Source organism: Rhinolophus sinicus, chromosome X, assembly GCF_036562045.2.
Source record: "Rhinolophus sinicus isolate RSC01 chromosome X, ASM3656204v1, whole genome shotgun sequence".
Lineage (NCBI taxonomy): Eukaryota > Metazoa > Chordata > Mammalia > Chiroptera > Rhinolophidae > Rhinolophus > Rhinolophus sinicus.
The window spans coordinates 52,699,899-52,719,535 of record NC_133768.1 but is presented as its reverse complement, the minus strand read 5'-3'; the positions used below and the strand labels follow the sequence as shown (position 1 = coordinate 52,719,535).

The 19,637-nt window shown below is 35.4% G+C and overlaps 1 protein-coding gene across 1 annotated transcript in view; it reads right to left on the bottom strand.

Moving 5' to 3' along the window:
- LOC109437909 (uncharacterized) overlaps positions 1-18,885 on the bottom strand; it is a 65,489-nt gene extending 46,604 nt beyond the window's left edge. Inside the window, exons 1-4 of the mRNA XM_019717431.2 lie at positions 18,748-18,885; positions 16,751-16,856; positions 10,718-10,909; positions 8,220-8,313 (exon numbers count right to left, since the gene is read on the bottom strand). Coding sequence (XP_019572990.2) covers positions 8,220-8,313; positions 10,718-10,909; positions 16,751-16,856; positions 18,748-18,823 — 468 coding nt within the window. The 5' untranslated portion in view covers positions 18,824-18,885. The remainder of the gene's footprint in view (positions 1-8,219; positions 8,314-10,717; positions 10,910-16,750; positions 16,857-18,747) is intronic.
- Between the last annotated feature and the right edge of the window lie 752 nt (positions 18,886-19,637).

Here is a 19,637-nt window from a genome sequence, read left to right as displayed (position 1 = left end):
TAGTAAATGTTGGAGTTCCTCATTCTAGATCCTCTTCTATTCTCTATATTTTCTCCCTTAGACAATCTCATTCACTCTCATTTATAGGCCAGTAACTTAAAGCTCTTCAGTCTATTATACCTCTCATCACCTGTTATCTATAGACCAAACCTCTAGCAGTAGCCTGTTAAAAAAAATATCATAGAAAAGTCATAGGATGCAGGCAAGAACATACATCCTGCTGTTCCTTCAGATTAGGATTGTGTGGTGCTCCCCAAATTTTATTATCTGCTGCAAAGTTTTCAGGCTAGAGAATTTCTCAGAGTAGGATAGCCTCTACTGCCTTTTAAAAATTCTGGCTCATGACATAGAAAGCCTGCCTAGTGTTTTTAGCTGCCCCGTATGAACATGATGAAGAAGACTAGCCAGTTGGAGATGATGTTTCTATTGTTTGACATGGGCTGCTCTAGGTGATGGGGTTTGGAAGCACCACTACATGGTACCAAGCCCCTTCAAGGAAGTCCTTGAATATTCAGTGAAATATTCATAGCCAACAGCTTTAACTTAGAATGGGAAAAGTACCTCCTAGAGAAGTAAACGTGGAGATTATGGGCTAGCATCTGAGTTCCCCTGTAACAGAATAACCTGACTGCTCCATAGTCTCAGAGGCACTGACTCCAGGACCACTAATCTCTTGTCTGGAATTATGAGAATTCTTTGATTGAACAGGGCTTGATATTAGAACTAGAACTCCACTTGCAGGCATTCAAATACACTTCTCAGGATTGGCCCAAAGGTGGACAATCTAGTACCATCTGATTCAAAGGTTCTAGAGGCCAGATATAATGATTAGATCAAGATATCATTAGGTAGATGAAATACCCTTTTGTCTAGATCACTACCAAGTTACTTTACTCTCATTCAGTAATCACCGGGAGAGAGTAGGCTTATTTCATAGGTTATAAAAAATCACTGTGTACTTAAATTGAGACATATTTGGAAGGCTCTTTTATATACGTTGAGATATATTTGGAAGGCTCTTTTATATATAATGTTCCTAAAGTTCCAGCTTTATTAATACTTTTGCTCAACAGATAGGGAATGATGGGGTCATAGATTGCCAATCAGGTGAGGTTGAAGACTAAGTAGATGATAGATATTACTAGCTTCTCCATGTGTCCCCATAAGTATAGCTCAATTAATAACTATTCTCTGAGATGGGAGAAGAGTTGCTGAGGGGAGTCACCCATGAGCAACAATTCTGAGTCAGGTTTAGGTGAGATAAGCTATGGGGCATGCTGAGCCAGTTATCGGCCCACAAGCATGCCTTCTGTTCTCAGGTCTGTCATGGCCTAGACTTGAAATCAGATATCTGCCACCTTCTTTTTCATTGAGAGTGGATGTAAGGCATCAATTCCCTACCATTGCTGAGGGAGACTATATTGGATGGAGTCCAGTTAGTTCTCAAAACTGTCCCACCAATATCAGAAACTTGTTTCTCCAGCAGCCAGCATGAAATTTTATGGGCCTGATACCAGCACTCAGTGAGTCATCTTGCCAGCATGCAGACATTTTTTTGTTTGTTTGTGAGGGATCCAGTAAGGACAGGTACAGAGAGTTAGCTTTATGGGTTCATGCTCGTCCCAGAGGGATGAGGGAATCTGTTGAGATACCAAGGAGATGTGAGTTGGATACAAACCACTTCTATCCTGGCACAAAGATCTGAGCTCTAAGAAGCCTGGAGTCTCAATGCCTCTTGCCCCATCATAGGCCCTTCTGGAATTAGGTCAACAGTTCAGGTTCATTCTATGACAGTTGCTGAGCAAGAAGTAATGATAAATCAGGCTACTACCTCATGCCTCCTTCACTATCCCTTTGTCCACTGTCAACATTGTTTCTTTGACCACATATTGGTGGAACGCACTATAAGAGTTTGCTTTTCAGCGTACTAGGATTATTCTGTCTGCACTCATAGACTGCTGGAATGCCACAGTGGTATACCTGCTTGTCTTCTCCTGATACAGCCAACATGGAACATTCTACACTTGCTTACCTACTGCAAATATTAAGAACAGACATCATCTTGAGAGTGTTAACTATATTCAGGCATTTCTCCAAGCTTCTTGGAGCAATGCTCCTAAATGTCTTATTTAATCCTATCAACGACCTTATAAAATTAATTACTTTAAATCTCAGAGCCATAATGTTTAAGTAACCATTCAACAGCTAATAAATTCCAGGCCTCTGGCTCAACATGTCATGTTCCTATAACATTATCGTGTTGCCCCATGAAATTCAAACTCTGGCTTTACCTGTTCAACTATACCCGGACTGTAACCACCCAATTTGGAGCTAGGTGGTCTAGAAAAATTCCCTGGAAACGTTTCAGGTGCTGGGAGCATCAGAAGCTTGGGGAGAAAGTCAGGCAGTGGGCAGTTTGTAAGTGCAGGGTCAGTGGCTCCAGCTTCATCTCTGCAGCTGTGTGGTGAGCACGCTCAGTGAGGCATGCTCACCCTACAGCACAACAGTGTTACCTGTATAGTGAGATTCAGATTTTGGATGTAGGCTAGCTACATAAAGGACCAAGGAGAGAGAGGACATTTGCCAGCAATGATACAAATGCTGGAGAGAGTTCTAAAAAGAGACAATATGGATGAATAAAGTGGGGAAAGAAAGATATTGTTGGCTAGTAGGGAGAAGAGAACCTACCAAAGGTTTAACTGGAACATAATATTTAAATTTATCCAATAAATTTGTGTGCCGTCAAGTGGATTAAGGTTTTGTGTTTTTTCCCTCTTACTAACTCAGAACAAAAGAAATGATCTACTAAAATACTTAGGAAATAGAAGATCAAAAGATTTTTTCCCCTCACCGTTTTGGTTGAACATTTCCAAAGAACTATCTCAGGAGATAAACTCTCAATGCCAAACTCAGGTGTTTAAATACCAAAGAGGAAACAAGTAGATCAGTTCTGAGGACAGATTTAAGAAGGAGAAAATATCCAAATGTCACATCATGTGTGGTATTAATAATGTGCTACATTTTTTCTTTTCAAACGTCTCTTATTATCAATTCATGTCTAAACAATTTTTATTGTGAGCCTAGACAAAGAGTAATGTCTTTTATAATGACCTTCTTGATTAAGGAATCTTTAATGATAAAGTTTCTGGATGTGAAAGAAACTTTGTCTCTTCTTTTCTCAGGCTTGAGGTATTTACACTCTTAACCATATAGGCAAGAAAACATAGAATTTCTTATCACAGTTTGAACACAAGCAGTAGAAGGGCAAAATTTTCTAAACATTTGTTGAAAACCACAGTGAGATACCCCCTCCACCTAAAAGAATGTCAATTACCAATAAGACAAGAAATAGCAAGTGTTGGAGAGGATGTGAAGAAAAAAGAACCCTAGTACACTGCTGGTGAGAATGTAAATTGGTGCAGCCACTATGGAAAACAGTATGGACGTTCCTCAAAAGATTAAGAATAGAGCTACTGTATGACCCAGCGATCCCTCTACTGGGTATCTACCAAAAAATTTTAAAAACATTTATTCATAAAGATATATGTACTCCTGTGTTCATTGCAGAATGATTCACAGTAACCAAAACATGGAAACAACCTAAATGTTTTCAACAGATGATTGGTTAGAGAGGATGTGGTACATATGTACAACATAATACTGCTCAGCCATAAAAATAATGAAATATTGTCATTTGCAACAACATGGATGGATCTCGAGAGTACCATGCTAGGTGAAGTAAGTCAAGCAGAAAAGGACAAGAACCATATGATTTCACACATATGTGGGACATAAAACAGAAAGCAACAAACGAACAATCAAAACAAATAAACTCATAGACACAGACAACATTATAGTGGTTACCAGACAGGAAGGGGTCGGGGTGATGGAGGGAGAATGAAGACGGTAAAGGGAGTCAAATATATGGTGACAGAAAGAGACTAGACTTTGGGTGGTGAATATACAATGTAATATACAGATGATGTATCATAGAATATAATACAGAGCTACTGACACTGTACTTACAAACTGCCCACTGCCTGACTTTCTCCCCAAGCTTCTGATGCTCCCAGCACCTGAAAGGTTTCCAGGGAATTTCTCTAGACCACCTAACTCCAAATTGGGTGGTTACAGTCCGGGTATAGTTGTACAGGTAAAGCCAGAGTTTGAATTTCATGGGGCAACATGATAATGTTATAGGAACATGACATGTTGAGCCAGAGGCCTGGAACTTACTAGCTGTTAGACGGTTACATATAGAATATAGTATATAATTATAGAATATACACTTGAAACTTATATAATGCTAGAAGTTGTTCAGGCAAAAAAATAGGAAACATTTGAATGATGTTGCTGATTATGATTATATATTCATTAACTGTATTTCAATAGCACCCTGGAAATAAAGATACCAAGAAAGTATAGGCGTTTCATAATGTGTTGGGGCTATTATAGAAATAAATACTCATAATTAAGCTTTAACGTCATCTATGGATTTAATTTTATGAGATTGAACAGTAAATAACACACAATAAAAGAAATATTAAGTTCTAACAAGATTACTAATTTTACTTTAAACAGTGTTCTGCACTTTCTCTTGTGCTCACAACGCAGGAATGGGAATAGGCTTGCCCTGATTTATGCTGACTCTCATGTTTGGTCCCCTTGTAACTAGAGGCTTGCATTTATGGTTTCTAACCATGAGAAGCTATTTATTATTCTATCAGTATTGTGTAGCTTCAAATCACCAAATATGCAAGATTTTCTTGACTCCACAGGTCCCTTTTTTGGTGACCAGATCATCAACATATGACACAAGTGATAATATGACAATTTATGTGTGTAGCAGAGTAAAACTTATAGCGGAGTACTGATTCACTCATTCATGCTTTCATTCATATATTCAAGCATTCACTTAGTTTCTATTGTACTCCCAGTACTTGTAATAGCCAATGTTGACAATAGGATGAAAAATAACCAATTCACAGGTGATCCTCCACCTAGACCTCTAACAAAAGAGATAACTTCTTTCCTTTATACATGGTTTCTTCATTAAAAACTATTTTAACTGCATTTGCATTCACAAATGCTTGACTTTCACAGGTTTTGCATTTTATACTAGAGTACAAACTCAGTGAACACTTTCATATGGAAATTCCTGATTTTCTCAAGGTATGAAATCTGGTTATATACAAACCAAAATAAAAATTTTGAAATGAAAGTGAAAACAGAAGGGTAATTCATGACTTCGCTAATTGTTGTTTCCTACTGTGGAATTAGCCTAAGATCATAAGACATACTATTTGCTTTTCATCAGCCCGTACGATAGCTTTAAATCATCTTTTAAGCCAATTAAACTAATATTTAGTGGAAACTAAATATCTCCAACATAGATGTGAAAAATAAGATAAAATGTTACAGAATAATATTTCCTTTTTAATTACTTAGATTCCTTCACTGTTTCTAGCCAACTTAATGTTTTTTTCCTAAGCAAAACATTGGACTTGAGAAAAAAATAATCACAGTAAAAGATGTTATTTCTACCTTGCTGATTTCCAGTTCACTTTACATAACTGGTTGTTTTGAAAAAATTAAGTTCATGAATTGGATAAGTAGCATAACATAAGGCTTTAACTATGGAAATACTCATAAAATTGTGACTAGTCATTTACTAATTAGGCAGAGTTAATGTACATATCCAGTGATAATACATACTGAAGATGTAGCAGTGGTCTGGAGATTGTCACCGTTTGCACAGTGCTATCTGTAGTGGAGTGCTTGATAATGTTTAATTATTTGAAGATGATATTAACAACTTCTAATGAGAGATCTATGATAATATTCTCAGGTATATAAAGGTATTTAAATTATGATAATATTCTCAGGTATGTAAAGAATACTTTATGATTGGATGTTATTTTCATTTATTATCTAGGGAGAATAATTTTCTGGATTTAGTAATGGATAATTCAAAGCTTATCTCATCATCTTCCACTTTCAATTTATTCTATTTGAAAACACAATAAATCCATCAATTTAGTAAGTTTGTGATTATCACTGCCAGATTTAGAAAATCTTATTGTTAGTCAACATTCTTTCTTTTCAGTGAGCGTTTCTCAGTATTTGTTATCTCTATTATGTGGTTTATTATATGCTGTTTAAGCCATCTCAGTATTTACTTTTATGCTTTTCAGACTATGCCTGTTCCTGGGTCTCTATGTAACACATGTAACGTTTTAAAATAACAAAGTCAATGGTGAATTCTTCTCACAGGACTAAACTATACAACACACCTTCCTGACAGAGATTCACAGAATATATTGGGATTTCTAATTATATGCTATGCTAGGATTGTAACAACTTTGAAAGTAACAAGTTACTTGGTGCTAAATGTAAAAGGAGGTGGGTGGGGTGAAGAAGAGGTAGCAAATATGTAGTCTTATCTCCACCCACTTAAATCTAATTGTTAAGTCAATTAGAAAAGAATAGCGTTCACAATTCAAGAATGAACTTAGGCTCTGCTTATTAATTCCTGGTTCTGTATGTGTGAGCTACCTGAATAAAGAAAATGATAATGAATTTGCATGAAAAAGCATTATTCAATTCTGTGGAAACCTGAACTGGGCCTTAGCTTCTGAGAAGTCATCACACACCAAAGTCAAAATTTTAAATGTACATTCAGAGCACAGTGCACCTGGACACCTTTCTAAACAGTTTAACTCAGTTGGAAAGTTTCCTAGTCCTCCATTACATTATTAACTTGCAGTCCTTTTCTGCTTCCTAATTCCCCAGACTTTGGGAAACAATCAGGAAGAAAAGAATATGGTAGATTGAGACACAGCATGGTGGTTCAGTTATGGTATCCCAATTTAGGAAATGGTCACAGCACCGAAGAGAAAATGTCTACAATGGAAGTACTCAGATATATGTAACAGCCACCAAAGCAGGCATTTAGCCACAGGAAGATTGGGTCTGGAGAATGGGAGAGTAACGTAGTCTAAATGATGGGCATTATATTTGGCATTCCTTCTGAATTTTATCCACAATCAGAGCTTCTATAGCATTAAGTCAAAAAGAGATGATGAGAGGAGAGAAGATGAGAAGGCCAGCTAGATTTGAAATATAAGTGGGTGGCAGAAGTAACAAGGGAGGCTAAGAAGTGAATCCTTAGAAAAGGAAAGGCACCTCCTACCTGTTCGGTTCTCTAACTTAGGATCCATCTACAAAACAATTGGTAACTTCAAGAGAAAAATTGACAACTAAAGCCATTTGACCACGTTGGAGTAAGACTTTTGGAGATATCAACATTATTTACCACAGTATATTCACCCAGAGGAACTTAACTTTCTTTTTTGAAGAAATGCTACATATAATAGACATACATAAATCTCCCCTCCACGTTGTAATTTAAGTCCCAATGTTTAATTGTTCCGACTCTGAGAAAATTTCTGACCACTAACCTTTGTCATCAACCCTTTATCAACTTTGTATCTGAACCTTTTTGTGAGTTTCAGTTTTAACTGTTCTTGATATTATTGAGAAGGTACCATATCAAGACATATGTAATTGGGCATATTTTAGGACTTAATATGCTATAAAAAACAATACTTTTATGGCATCTTACTGATTTGTTTGATTTAAAATAATAAAAGCATTACTGCTGCTTCTGATACTTGTGGTCAAATACGACACCCAGACCTTTTTCTGTATTTAGAGCTGTTCCTGAAGTACAATGAATTAACAAAATCCCAACAAGTCTACTGTTTCAAAGGATCTACTGAGAACAATTAGATAAAAAGGTATTTTCAGCTAGTATAAAAAGAAGCCATATCGTTCAAATTCTTGTCCTCTTATTCATATCTTTCTGTCCCACCTCCCACTTTTAGTGACTTCCTTTCCCCTTTGTTACGTGTTTTAACTTTCCTTAAGACTGACTTTGATACGTGTTTTAACTTGATTTTATCTGGAAACAAATGATGGAGAGAAGTAGAGATCACTCCCATTGTTATTTGCCCCAGGCCTGGCCTGTACTCTACTAATAAATAACCTGTCACCAACCATTCCATACTTGTGCAATTTGATCTTCTGATAACACTTCATTTTGTTGTCTCTGACTACTTCTTTAATCTCCCAAGTTTCTTTTTGTTTCTCCAAGACATTTCTCTCCTGGGTGCCTTCTGTAAACTTAGTTTATCTGATAAATGAGTTTCAGTGTTTACCTGGCCTTGATCAGGTTGAGAAGGTCTCGTAGCAGTAGTAAGAGCATATGCAGAATTATGCTGAGGTTGGAGTCCTGATAAATTCCTCTGTTCTCTGGCAAGTTAAATAATAGTAATAATAATTAAAAAAACATACTTAGGATAGAGCGTTTGCTAAATTAGTTATAAATCACTTTTTTGATAAACTCATTTTTGACTACACAGAATGAGTGTTCCCATATTACGACTATTATTATATTTACCTGAGACAAGGCAATAATAATGGCTACCATTTGTTGAATGATTTCCATGTTCAAAATGCTTAACATTATCTGATTTTCCCAATAATTTATTATGAAAATTTTCAAACATATAGCAACATTAAATTTTAAAGTGAATGCCCATGTTTCTACCACCTCAATTTTATCACTAACATTTTACTATACTTGCTATGTGTTCATCCATTCATCCCTCTATCCCTCCGTTAATCCATCTAATTTTTTGACACAATTGAAAGTAAGTTTCAAATATCACTTTATTTCACAAAATTACATTATCTTATTTGATTATTTACAAAAAGCTTGGAAGATAGGTATTATTAACTCCATTGTGCAGATGGAAACCTGAGGCTGAAAAATTTTCAGGAAATTCCCCAAGGCCACACAGTCAGTGACTTTTAAGGCAGGGATTTGAGCCCCAGTCTGTCTGGCTCCATGACCATACTTTCCCGACTCTATATTAAGAATCTCCCAGAGTACCCACAGAATCACTTTGTCAATTGACAATTCAGGGAATGGCAGAGGGGAAAAAGGGACCTCAAACTAAATTATATTTTAACTGGAAGAAAACAAGGAAGCTTAAAATTTTACCCAAATGCTTGTGAACACAACTACGATCCTGATTTACAATCAAGCTTTTTGTTTTGCCTTTGTGTCTCAGTGCAATGTTCCATTAATTATTTCATTTGATTCTTGCAGCTATGGAAAAGCTATGGAAGCGTAGTATATGTGTTATCCAACTCCCCATTTATAAAAGAGGAAATGGGCTAAGTGAGCCATTCAATGTCACAGCCAATTAGTAGAAAAGAGAGGACTGGAAAACTAATCCAGTGTTCTTCAAAACTTTGGAGTAGGAAAGCTATGGAGAATGCTTAAAAGGTGACTTGTTTATATGATAGTATGATTTCTAATTATAATAATTCTTTAAAATCATAGGAGGTTTCCAACATAAGTCAAGTGGTAATATGAAATTCTCCACATTAATGTCAATTTATAAAGTTAATGTTGATTAACATTGATTTTACACATATATACATGTGTACTCCATGGTATTTTAAAGAGTATGGAATGGTGGTCCAAACAAAGATTAGGATTTTTGAAATGATAGAAAGGTTGGAGAGTTTATCTCACCCAGCCAGGGGCAGTTATCTAAGACTGTACAAATTGCTGATTTTGTTGCAATTTACGAGCCTATTCTTAGAAGTGTGAGGCTCACATTACCAGTTACTTCCAATTTTAAAGTAATATTTCAAACTCTCTTCAGACTGCATACAGGGTAACATTATCTTGTCATGGAGAATGATATTTCAAAGTAGATGCTAATTTGAATTAATTGGTATAAAAATTGATGAAATTTTTACCCTACTGGTATTTACCCCTCATATTTCTATTGTTCAGAGGCAGTGCAAAGTATAAAGGGTACTGTTTGCTTTTAAGAAAAGAAATAAAGGGGATGCAGCCGGGCTTTGCAGCTTTCAAAGCAATGTTCTATCTCATTAGATTCCATTCATATAGCATGAGGGTTAAGAGTTTAACCCTAGAAGCCAGATAGCCCAAGTAAAAACAGCCCTGTAACCTCAGCCAAGTTATTTGATCTTTTTGTGCCTAAGTAACCTTATACATACTTTCTAGGGTGCTGGTGAAGATTTAAATGAGTTGATAGGTATTAAACATTTATAATGCAGCCTGACATACATATTAAACCCTCAGTAAGTGATTGTTGCTTTCAGTATCATTCTCACTATCTCTGTGAGGTGGGTAGGCCAGATTCTAACAATCTTTATTTTATAGATGAGAAAATTGAAGCCCAGAAAGGTAAAGAGATTTACCCAAGATAGAGTCAGATTACAGCCAAGTTCATTGGATTCCTCTTTGCATTTCTCTGACATTGCTGGGGGTTGGGGGTGAATAGGAGGTACAGGTACAGCACTCCACCCCCTCTTAGGACAGTATGCATGTAGTGCACACAAATAGAAGGAAAGCACTAAAGCAGGACAATTCTTCAGTGAATTACACTTGGCTTTTCTCTGTGGAAAGGGCTTTCAGTTTTTGCTGTATTCAAATCCTGACCAAAATGTATTTTGTTATCCTGACTTTTGTTCAAATTTAATTAAATGTTGATGAATATGAAAGAACATACTAGCTGTACGCATGATAAATGATATCCATTATTTCTTGATTCATTTGCTGATCACACAAGAGATTTCCTATCATTCTCAGAGGTATTTAGAAATTTCTTACTGTTCATCATTTATATTCTCCTTTGACTTCTTTTTACAGTAGTGGATAGTCTGGATTGTTACACCAACTATTAAAGCCAGTCCTATTCCAGGCAATGTTGCTACTAAAATCAGGTCCAGAGTATTCCAGAGCTGGTCACATTTGGCCCCCAGGTACCAATAATTTCTCCACTGACTTCTGTAATTTGGACATCTAGAGAGACATAATAGAAATAGAACAAGCTCACAAATTAGAAGAAAAATTGTCTCCTCTGATTGAATCAAACTTTTCATTAGTATTAATCCATGAGGTTTCCCTTTAAGGCCCTTAACAGATTTATGTTGTCCTATTTTCCACTTAAGCAAACACTCTAAAACCTACAGGTTTGAACACATTGAGTCAGCATTCCGAAGGCTGTCAGGATTTCCCAACCATTAACTAATGAAGATGTGGCACTTAGGGGGGAAAAAAAGGCAACCACTTTTAAAACTATCCATATTTTGCCCACTGTTCATACTTCTCTTTACTCCAGCTACTTTAGTTCTGTCAGTACTATGAGAAAAGTTTGAAACAGCCTAGTCTACCAGTTATATAACCGCAGGCTGGGTGTTCTCTCCACCCACACTTACAGCGATGAATGCAGGTTAACAGACTGACTCTGCCACCCTACAACAAATACAAGAAAAAACATGAGAAGGCGAGAATAGACTGTCTGCCAGCAAAATCTATCCCCATCGTTCCCATTACTCTAGATTTTCTTCCTCTAGTTTATAGAAATAAATGACTCAGATAGAAACTTCCAGTGTTTTTTTATAAAGCCTTGACACTCTGCCAAATAACCTGAATGTGGTTCTCTGGTGCATAGACTGAACTGGCATGGCATATAACCACATAGAAACGTCTATTGGTTTCGGACAGGAGTAATATGACTTCTCACCATCCTCTATGGGAGTGACTAATGGCAAGGTTAGTTCAGGTAGTGTCTTTAGAGATTGCTTCATTGTCTCCTGTAGAATTGATTACCCAGTTGAACAGTAAATGTCAGATCCTAAGTAAGCTTCTCCTGGTTTGTATTATTTCAGTATATTAAGGAGTATTTTCATGGGTGACATGAAGGGATTGATTAGGTGATTATTATAATCTTTTCTACCTCTGACAGTCTAGGATTCTATAAGAAAATGAATCTATCAGCTTCAAGTAGGTAGTAATCTACTCAATAGGACATGGCTTTTAATATGTAACACATGTCATTCATTTAAGGAGGTCAAAATATATTTGAAAATGTCTTATCAATCCTCATGGACTTCTTGGAAAAAAAGACATTAGCAAGAATATATTTCTTGTTTAGCTTAGGAATGAATCACAAAGGAATTATCTATTAAACAATAGCATTTCATTCATTAATTCAAAAACATTTATTGGGTGCCTACTATGTGCCAAGTATTGTTCCAGGCATTTGAGATAGACCAGTGAATAAAACAAAGATCCATGTCCTCAAGTAGCTTAAAGTATAGCAGAGAGACAGACAACAGAAATAAGCATAATTACTAAATAATCTAGCATGTTTAAGGGTGATAAGAGCTAGGGGAAAAAAGAAAAAGTAGAGCAGGGTAAGGAGGATTGGAAATGTGAGGGGAAGGATACTGGGACAGGTTGCATGATATAATAGGGTAGTAAAGGGCAGGGCTAATTGAGAAGCTAACATTTGAAGGAAGACTGAGGAGGTGAGGGAGTTAGCCATAGGGTATTTTGGGAGAAGAGAGCATTCCAAGCAGTGGAGACAGCAAGTACAAAAGACTCTAAAGCAGGAGGGAGTGTGCCTGCATGTTTGAGAAACACAAGGAAATCAGTGTGGCTGGAGCACAGTGAGTTAAGGAGGTAGAAGATAAGGCCAAGGAAGGAAAAACAGATAAAATAGCTTATAGGTCCTTGTGAGGACTTTGGCTTTTACAATGAGAAGACGAGTGATGTGATCTAGGTTGTTTTGAAAGGATCACTCTGTTCTTTACTGTTAGGGGACAAAGGTAAAAGCAGGGAGAAAGGTCACAAAGCTGTTGTTCAGTAATCTAGGCAAGAGACATCCAGAATAGCTTAGATCAGAATGATAACGGTGGTGGAGAAGGCAAAAAATGGTTTATTTCTACTTTTCTTTTTTAAGGTAGAACCAACAGGATTTTCTGATTGACAGAAAGTAGAGTGTGTGGGAAAAAGATCACTGAAGGATGACTTTAAGGTTTTTGACCTAAGGAAATGAAAGGATGGAGTAGCCATCAACTAAGATGGGAAAAATTGTAAAAAGAAAATGTTTGGGGTGGTAGTGATAGGGGTTGAGGAATTCACTTTTGTACTTGCTGATTTTGAAATGCGTATTAGATATCCAAGTGGAGATGCTGATAGGCAGTTATATCTCTGAATCTGGAATTATGAATTTTCCCAGCTTGGATAGTATTTAAAGATGAGACTGGATGAGATCACCAATGGAGGAAGTATAAAGAGGACTAAGTAAACCCTGGGACAGTCCAACATTAAGTAGTTGGGAGACTAAAGACTAGCAAAGGTAATTGAGAAGTGGACAGCGAGGCCGAAGAACAAAATAGGAGAGAGGGACATCCTGGGAGTCATGGAAATTCAAAGAGGAGAAAGTGATCGATCAAGTGTGTTAAATGCTGCTGATGGGTTAAGTAAGATGAAGATTGAGAATTGACCATTGTGCTTAACACCATAGAAACCAGGGAAAAGAAATGAACCAACTTTTTGGAGCACCTCTCTGAGCCAGTTACTATGTGAGGGATTTTGAATAATTTATCTTATTTAATTCTCATAGCAATCCTGGGAAGTATGTGAATGGTTTCTTTTGATCATCAATAGGAAATAAAACCTTTATGTAAAGATACATTTAAAATGTAGTTTACATTTTTTCCTCAATATCCAGTAAGTATGTGAGAAATGTCGCGATATACATCAACTATTCCAAATAAAAATAGTCAAACTCATAGAAGCAGAGTTTGGAGGCTGTTAGGGAGGGGCTGGAGGAAGGGGGAAATGGGGACTTGTTTTTCACTGTGTATAAAGTTTCTGTTATGCATGATAAATAAGTTCTAGATATCCATTGTACAACACAGGACTTACATTTAACAATTCAGAATTGTGCACTTTAAAATATGTTAAGAGGATAGATATCATGTTCTTACATAAAAAAAAGGAGGGAAGGAAGGAATGAAGAAAAGAAGAGAGGGAGGGAGGAAGAAAAGATAAGATACCACAAAAGAATACAAGGAAATTTTTGGAAGTGATAGATACACTCATCAAGATGTATACATTAAATGTGTAATTTTTGTATACTAATTATACCTCAGTAAAGAAAAAAAAAAGAATCCTGTTCAGATCTATAGCATTAGTAATTTTCATTTTGATAACAGTGATGGAGGTAGGGGGTCAGAGTTAGTTGAATTTTTTAAATAAAATCTAAAATGATCTTTAGTCCTTATTCTATTTGTAAAAATGTAAAATAGAGTTCTTAAAAACTATAGAAATAATAAATAAGAAAATACTTTAAGAAAAATGTAAAAATAAAATGACTGAAATTTTTTTTTTTTTAACAAAAGAACAAGACAAACAAATGAGAAACGACTGAAAATTTTAAAAATTATATATCAGACTCTTGGTTTGGTCAATTTTATTAAGTTCTCTGACTTTAAAAATATTCTAAATTTGGCTTTTGTTCATTTTTTATATAAATGAAACATTTGGGATGTGTGTGTGTGTGTGTGTGTGTGTGTGTGTGTGTGTGAGATATCTGCCTATAGGGGTGTGGGTGCTGGTGATGGTATGTGTATCCTAAGACAATTTTGGCAATCTCATTAAAATGTTTTAAGAATTTAAAAATAACGATAATATAATTTAGTCTAGTATGTTCAATTCTGATTTGTTAGTGCCTAACTCTGATTAACAATGTCAAAATAACTGACCCAAATAGTGTGGTGCTAAATACATTTAGTAATAAAAAATGATCACTTGTCATCAGGTAGACATTCAAAGAAGCTAACAGACATACCGTGTTTCCCCAAAAATAAGACCTAGCCAGACAATCAGCTCTAATGCACCTTTTGGAGCAAAAATTAATATAAGACCCGGTCTTATTTTACTATAATAGAAGACTGGGTCTTGAATAGAATAGAATAGAATAGAATAGAATAGAATAGAATAGAATAGAATAGAATAGAATAGAATAGAATAGAATAGAAGACTGGTTCTAATATAATATAATATAATATAATATAATATAATATAATATAATACTGGGTCTTATATTAATTTTTGCTCCAGAAAACACAGTAGAGCTGATGGTCTGGCCAGGTCTTATTTTTGGGGAAACACAGTATATTCACAGGCACACCAACTCCAGAGCAGCAATGCCCCATGTTGAGATCCACCAGTAAAATAAGTTGAAGTAACTTGTCTTAATCAAATTGGTGGAGAAAATTTTCAAAATAGGCATAATGTCAATGTGACATGGCAATTAACAACTGTAAAGACTTGTAAAACAAGTGAGGCAAATATTATAATAAGGATTAGGACAGTAGATAAAGGGCAATTAGCTTTTAGAAAAAAAGTTGAATATATGCCTCCAGAATTCCACCAAATCGGAGCTTACAAATAACATTAAAATTATCAGGTGACTTATATATGTTTCTTCATTGCTGTATTATATTTACTTTTCACTTCTTGGATGTAATTTCACAATCTGGCTTGTATTCTCATCTGAACCTTGGAACGACATTCTCAAAGGGTATCACCTACAATTCCTAAGTGCTAAATCCAATGGCTTTTTAAAATAACTTTTCATCTTCAATATTCTTCCAATATTTTCCACTATTGAGCAAACCACTCCCATTGAATGACTGATTCATTCAACAAATCACTACAGAACACATTCTATATGACAGGCATCATGCTAGGGGCTGGAGGTACATAAAACAAAATTCTTGTTGTTTTGGTGCTCTCAAAAAGGAAATATATACCCTACATTCAAAGAAATTGCAGTGGAGTGGTTTAAGTGCTATGTTAGTAATATGATTGAGCTTAATCTCAAAGGTTAAATAGGAATGTGTCAAGGGAAGAAGAGCTGTGGTGAGAGGAGAGAAGGTGAAAGAAGAATAATAGAGAGAAGTTGTAGTATATGTGAACATCAAGAGGTGAGAGAGAAAACAGTGCACTTAAGGAACTGAAAATACTGTCATTCAGCATGTCCAAATTACTCACATTTCTGAACACGAAATTCACTCAAACCTGTGTCTTTGCGTATACTGGTTCCTTTGCCTACACCTGGTTTTCTTACTACCAGTTTGCAAAATTCAGTTCAACAGGCATGGACTCTGGAAAACCTTTCATTATTGCCTCCTGACTACCTATCCTCTCTTTCTCTCAGAGATGCACTCTTTCTTATTCTTATATTATTCTTTTTCTTAGGTCTTCTCCCCATTTTTGACCAACTACTCTCATTTTTATGGTGTGAACAAAATAGAAACTCTGCCTAACTTTTGAAAGAAAAAATTATTTGTGACTCAAAGAACATACTTTTTTATAAAAAGTAAACCTCGAAAATAGGGATGGAATCACAGTGCATTTTAAATATTTCTTGATTTACAAAAACTTTATCAATATATAACATGTCAGGATTATTGCCGTTCCATAACATGAGACACACCTTATTTTTTTCTTCTTTAGAACAGTAAAACAGTTTATTTATGAATATGTGTAACTTATCTGTAAAAAGTCTGAGAAAAGCAGTTTTGAATGATGTTAATCTTTTAAAGTTAATATACATTGTCTCATTTAATGCTTTAAATTTTATTATATTGTTTTTAAACAGTAGATTAAACTATTTTAAGGAATCTACAAAAACTATGCTATATGTATAGGAGCCATTTCTGATTAAAATGCTATTTTAAAACAAGTATTGTATCTGTTGAATATGGCAAACAAATAAAAACAAAGTGAATTATTACAATACATTGTGCTTAGTCTGCTTTTACAGCATGCATAACCACTTACTTGCAAAAAGGCTCTCCATCTTTGCATGCACAAACAATATTCTCTGGACAGAAATCTTTTACATCCCCTGGACAGTCATCAAAGTCAGTCACAGATGTGCAATTGGCTGTAAATAACATTCAAACATCCCTCAACAATATAGAACAAATGGTTCAAATTTGGCTAATACACATGTGAAAAGTTCTACATGTTAGAATAACTATTTATGTTAAAAAATCTTAAAATATGAAAATAAAAATAACTTTGTGGTTCTTTAAGAATGTTCACATATCACATTTTCAGGTACCAGGCTCCAAAAATCTAGATGAACAATAAACATGATTTCATTCTATTATTTTGTACCTGATGATTTTCACAGCATGGCTTAAAAAAAGTCAACACACAGCATTACAGCCCAAAAGACATCTAACATTTGAAGTTCTTTTGGACTAAATGGGAGTATCATCTCTGGCTAAGGAAAGACAAAACAATTTATCCAAAGATAAGGTCAACATAATCCTGCTTTGTTAGTACAGTTCCAGTTTGTGCCTGTTGTCTTGAATTAATTCTTAATAATGCTCTTTTTACTCTCAAAGTGCCCTGGTTGATACAGATACATTGGTCACCCTACTAGCAGGCCACTGGGGTTCTAAGTCATTCTGCCAATGATATGGCTGCAGTACCCCTTCTACTGTATTTCCCTGAAAATAAGACCTAGCCAGACAATCAACTCTAATGCGTTTTTTGGAGCAAAAATTAATATGAGACCCGGTCTCATTTTATTATAATATAAGACCAGGTATATCATATCATATCATATCATATCATATCATATCATATCATATCATATCATATCATATCATATCATATCGGGTCTTATATTAATTTTTGCTCCAAAAGACCCATTAGAGCTGATTGTTTGGCTAGGTCTTATTTTTGGGGAACACGGTAGCAATCTGCACTGAGCAAAGGTTTTCCAAAGTCTGAAAATCAGTGAGTAGGAAATTTTATTAGGAGTCATAGGACTTATTAACATGCACAGAAACATGTAATTCCAAGAAAGGGAGAACTATTTTGACCCTCCGCCAGCCGAAACACAAAGAAGAGATTCTATACAGTGAGATTTCAGATTGCCTGAGTCGCAGGCCTTTGAGTATCTATTTGGGGTTAGAAGTGGCGGGCAAGAAGGGAAAAGATCTCTGATAAGATCAGGCCTATAGAATGCAAAGGAAAATTATGTGTGCTTTGGAAAGCGTATTTTTTCTTAACATAAAACATGACACACTGATTTTGCCACATAAACATATTTGGAAAAAAAAAGCGAAAGGGTGACATCAGAAACATAATGACATTTTAAAGTGAAAACAAAATATAGTACTTTAAGAGTTTCACTCTAATTTTTGAATATGGAAACAATTTCAGTTGACCAAAATGGTCCACTGAACATCTAACTACCCAACATTGCAAAAATCCCTCACCAGAATTAATGGATCTAATGGTGCTGCTTGGGGAAATTTAAGTCACATCTGTTTTCAACAGGCAGTGTTTTGAAAAAAGAATTGTAATTCTTGGCTTAGCAAAGATTTTAGGCCATGTTTTATAGAAGATATGATTTCACCATATTGCAGAGTGAAAATTTTCTGAAAAATAAAGTGCAACCTCTATTGCATTTTATGAGAAACAAAGTGCTAATTTTAAGTAGTCTAAAACAATCACTAATATTGATGCAAGTTAAAATTTTAGTTGGTAGTCCATAGAATTTCTTATATTTATCTCAGAGATCAGAGACAAGTATGTTAGCTTCAGGGAAAAACAATTATTTATCCTGTCTAAAAATAAAGACTTTTAAGGAAATCAGACTTTCAGGCTTGTGAATTTTTAACAATAAAATCTTTGCTTGGAATACTGTTTAGTCCCTTAAGCTACCTACCACATCCTCGATTCCCACTCTAATTAAAATCTAATCGATTATTTATATGTTCAACCTATAGAAATTAAGTAATTTAAAATTTTCTTACGTTGTACACAATGAGCAGTCAGAAAATAGCAGGAGAGGAACAGAATTCGAGTCCATATAAACGTGTAATCCACCATCGTGAGAGCAAGGCAGAAACACAAGCAGTCTTAACAACTACACTTAAAGACTAATGCAGTTGTGACAGATGATCATTGAACAGAGATTGCGAGTGTTTTATATAGGAGATAAGTGAGCATGGATTTTGAACTTTTTCCTTCCAGCCTATGTAAATTACTAATTAACTTTTCGGTTGTACACTTATTGCTTCCCCATATCTACAGGTTGTATATATATATAACATCATGACTTGTCTGAGTTGTATACTGCTATTTTATTACTTATAAGAACTATTTGTTCATCTTTGTACTAGGTTTCATAATGTTTTATTATTTGCCAAGAAAGCACACCTTATGGTATGAATGCAGTTTTCAATCCTGTTTGAAATCACAGACCTCTAACCTTATAGCCACCTGGACTACTACGAAATAATGTGAGGATATCATTGGGAATCACTGGTGAAACAAGAGGTGAAGAAAGAGGAAGGAAAAAAAGGAAGCCGAACAGGGCAGAAAGAGAAACAGAGTAAGGAGAGTTGCCAGGAAGAGAAAATAAAGAGGAGATGGGGAAGTGTTGGGCAGTGCAACAGACACAGATGTAATCAACCTGGGACAGTAGGGTTTCATTAGGATTCTCCTTCATATTTATTCATATATCGCCCCCCCCCCAATCTTCACATTTGTCAGGATATCAGTTCATACACTGCTACTATCACCTACCCTATATATTTCCACCTAGGTCATTTTGATAAATTGTTAACTTTGTACCTACTGTTATCTAAAAATCTACAAATTCGCCTACCCACTGACAACATATTTATGTACTATTTCCTCC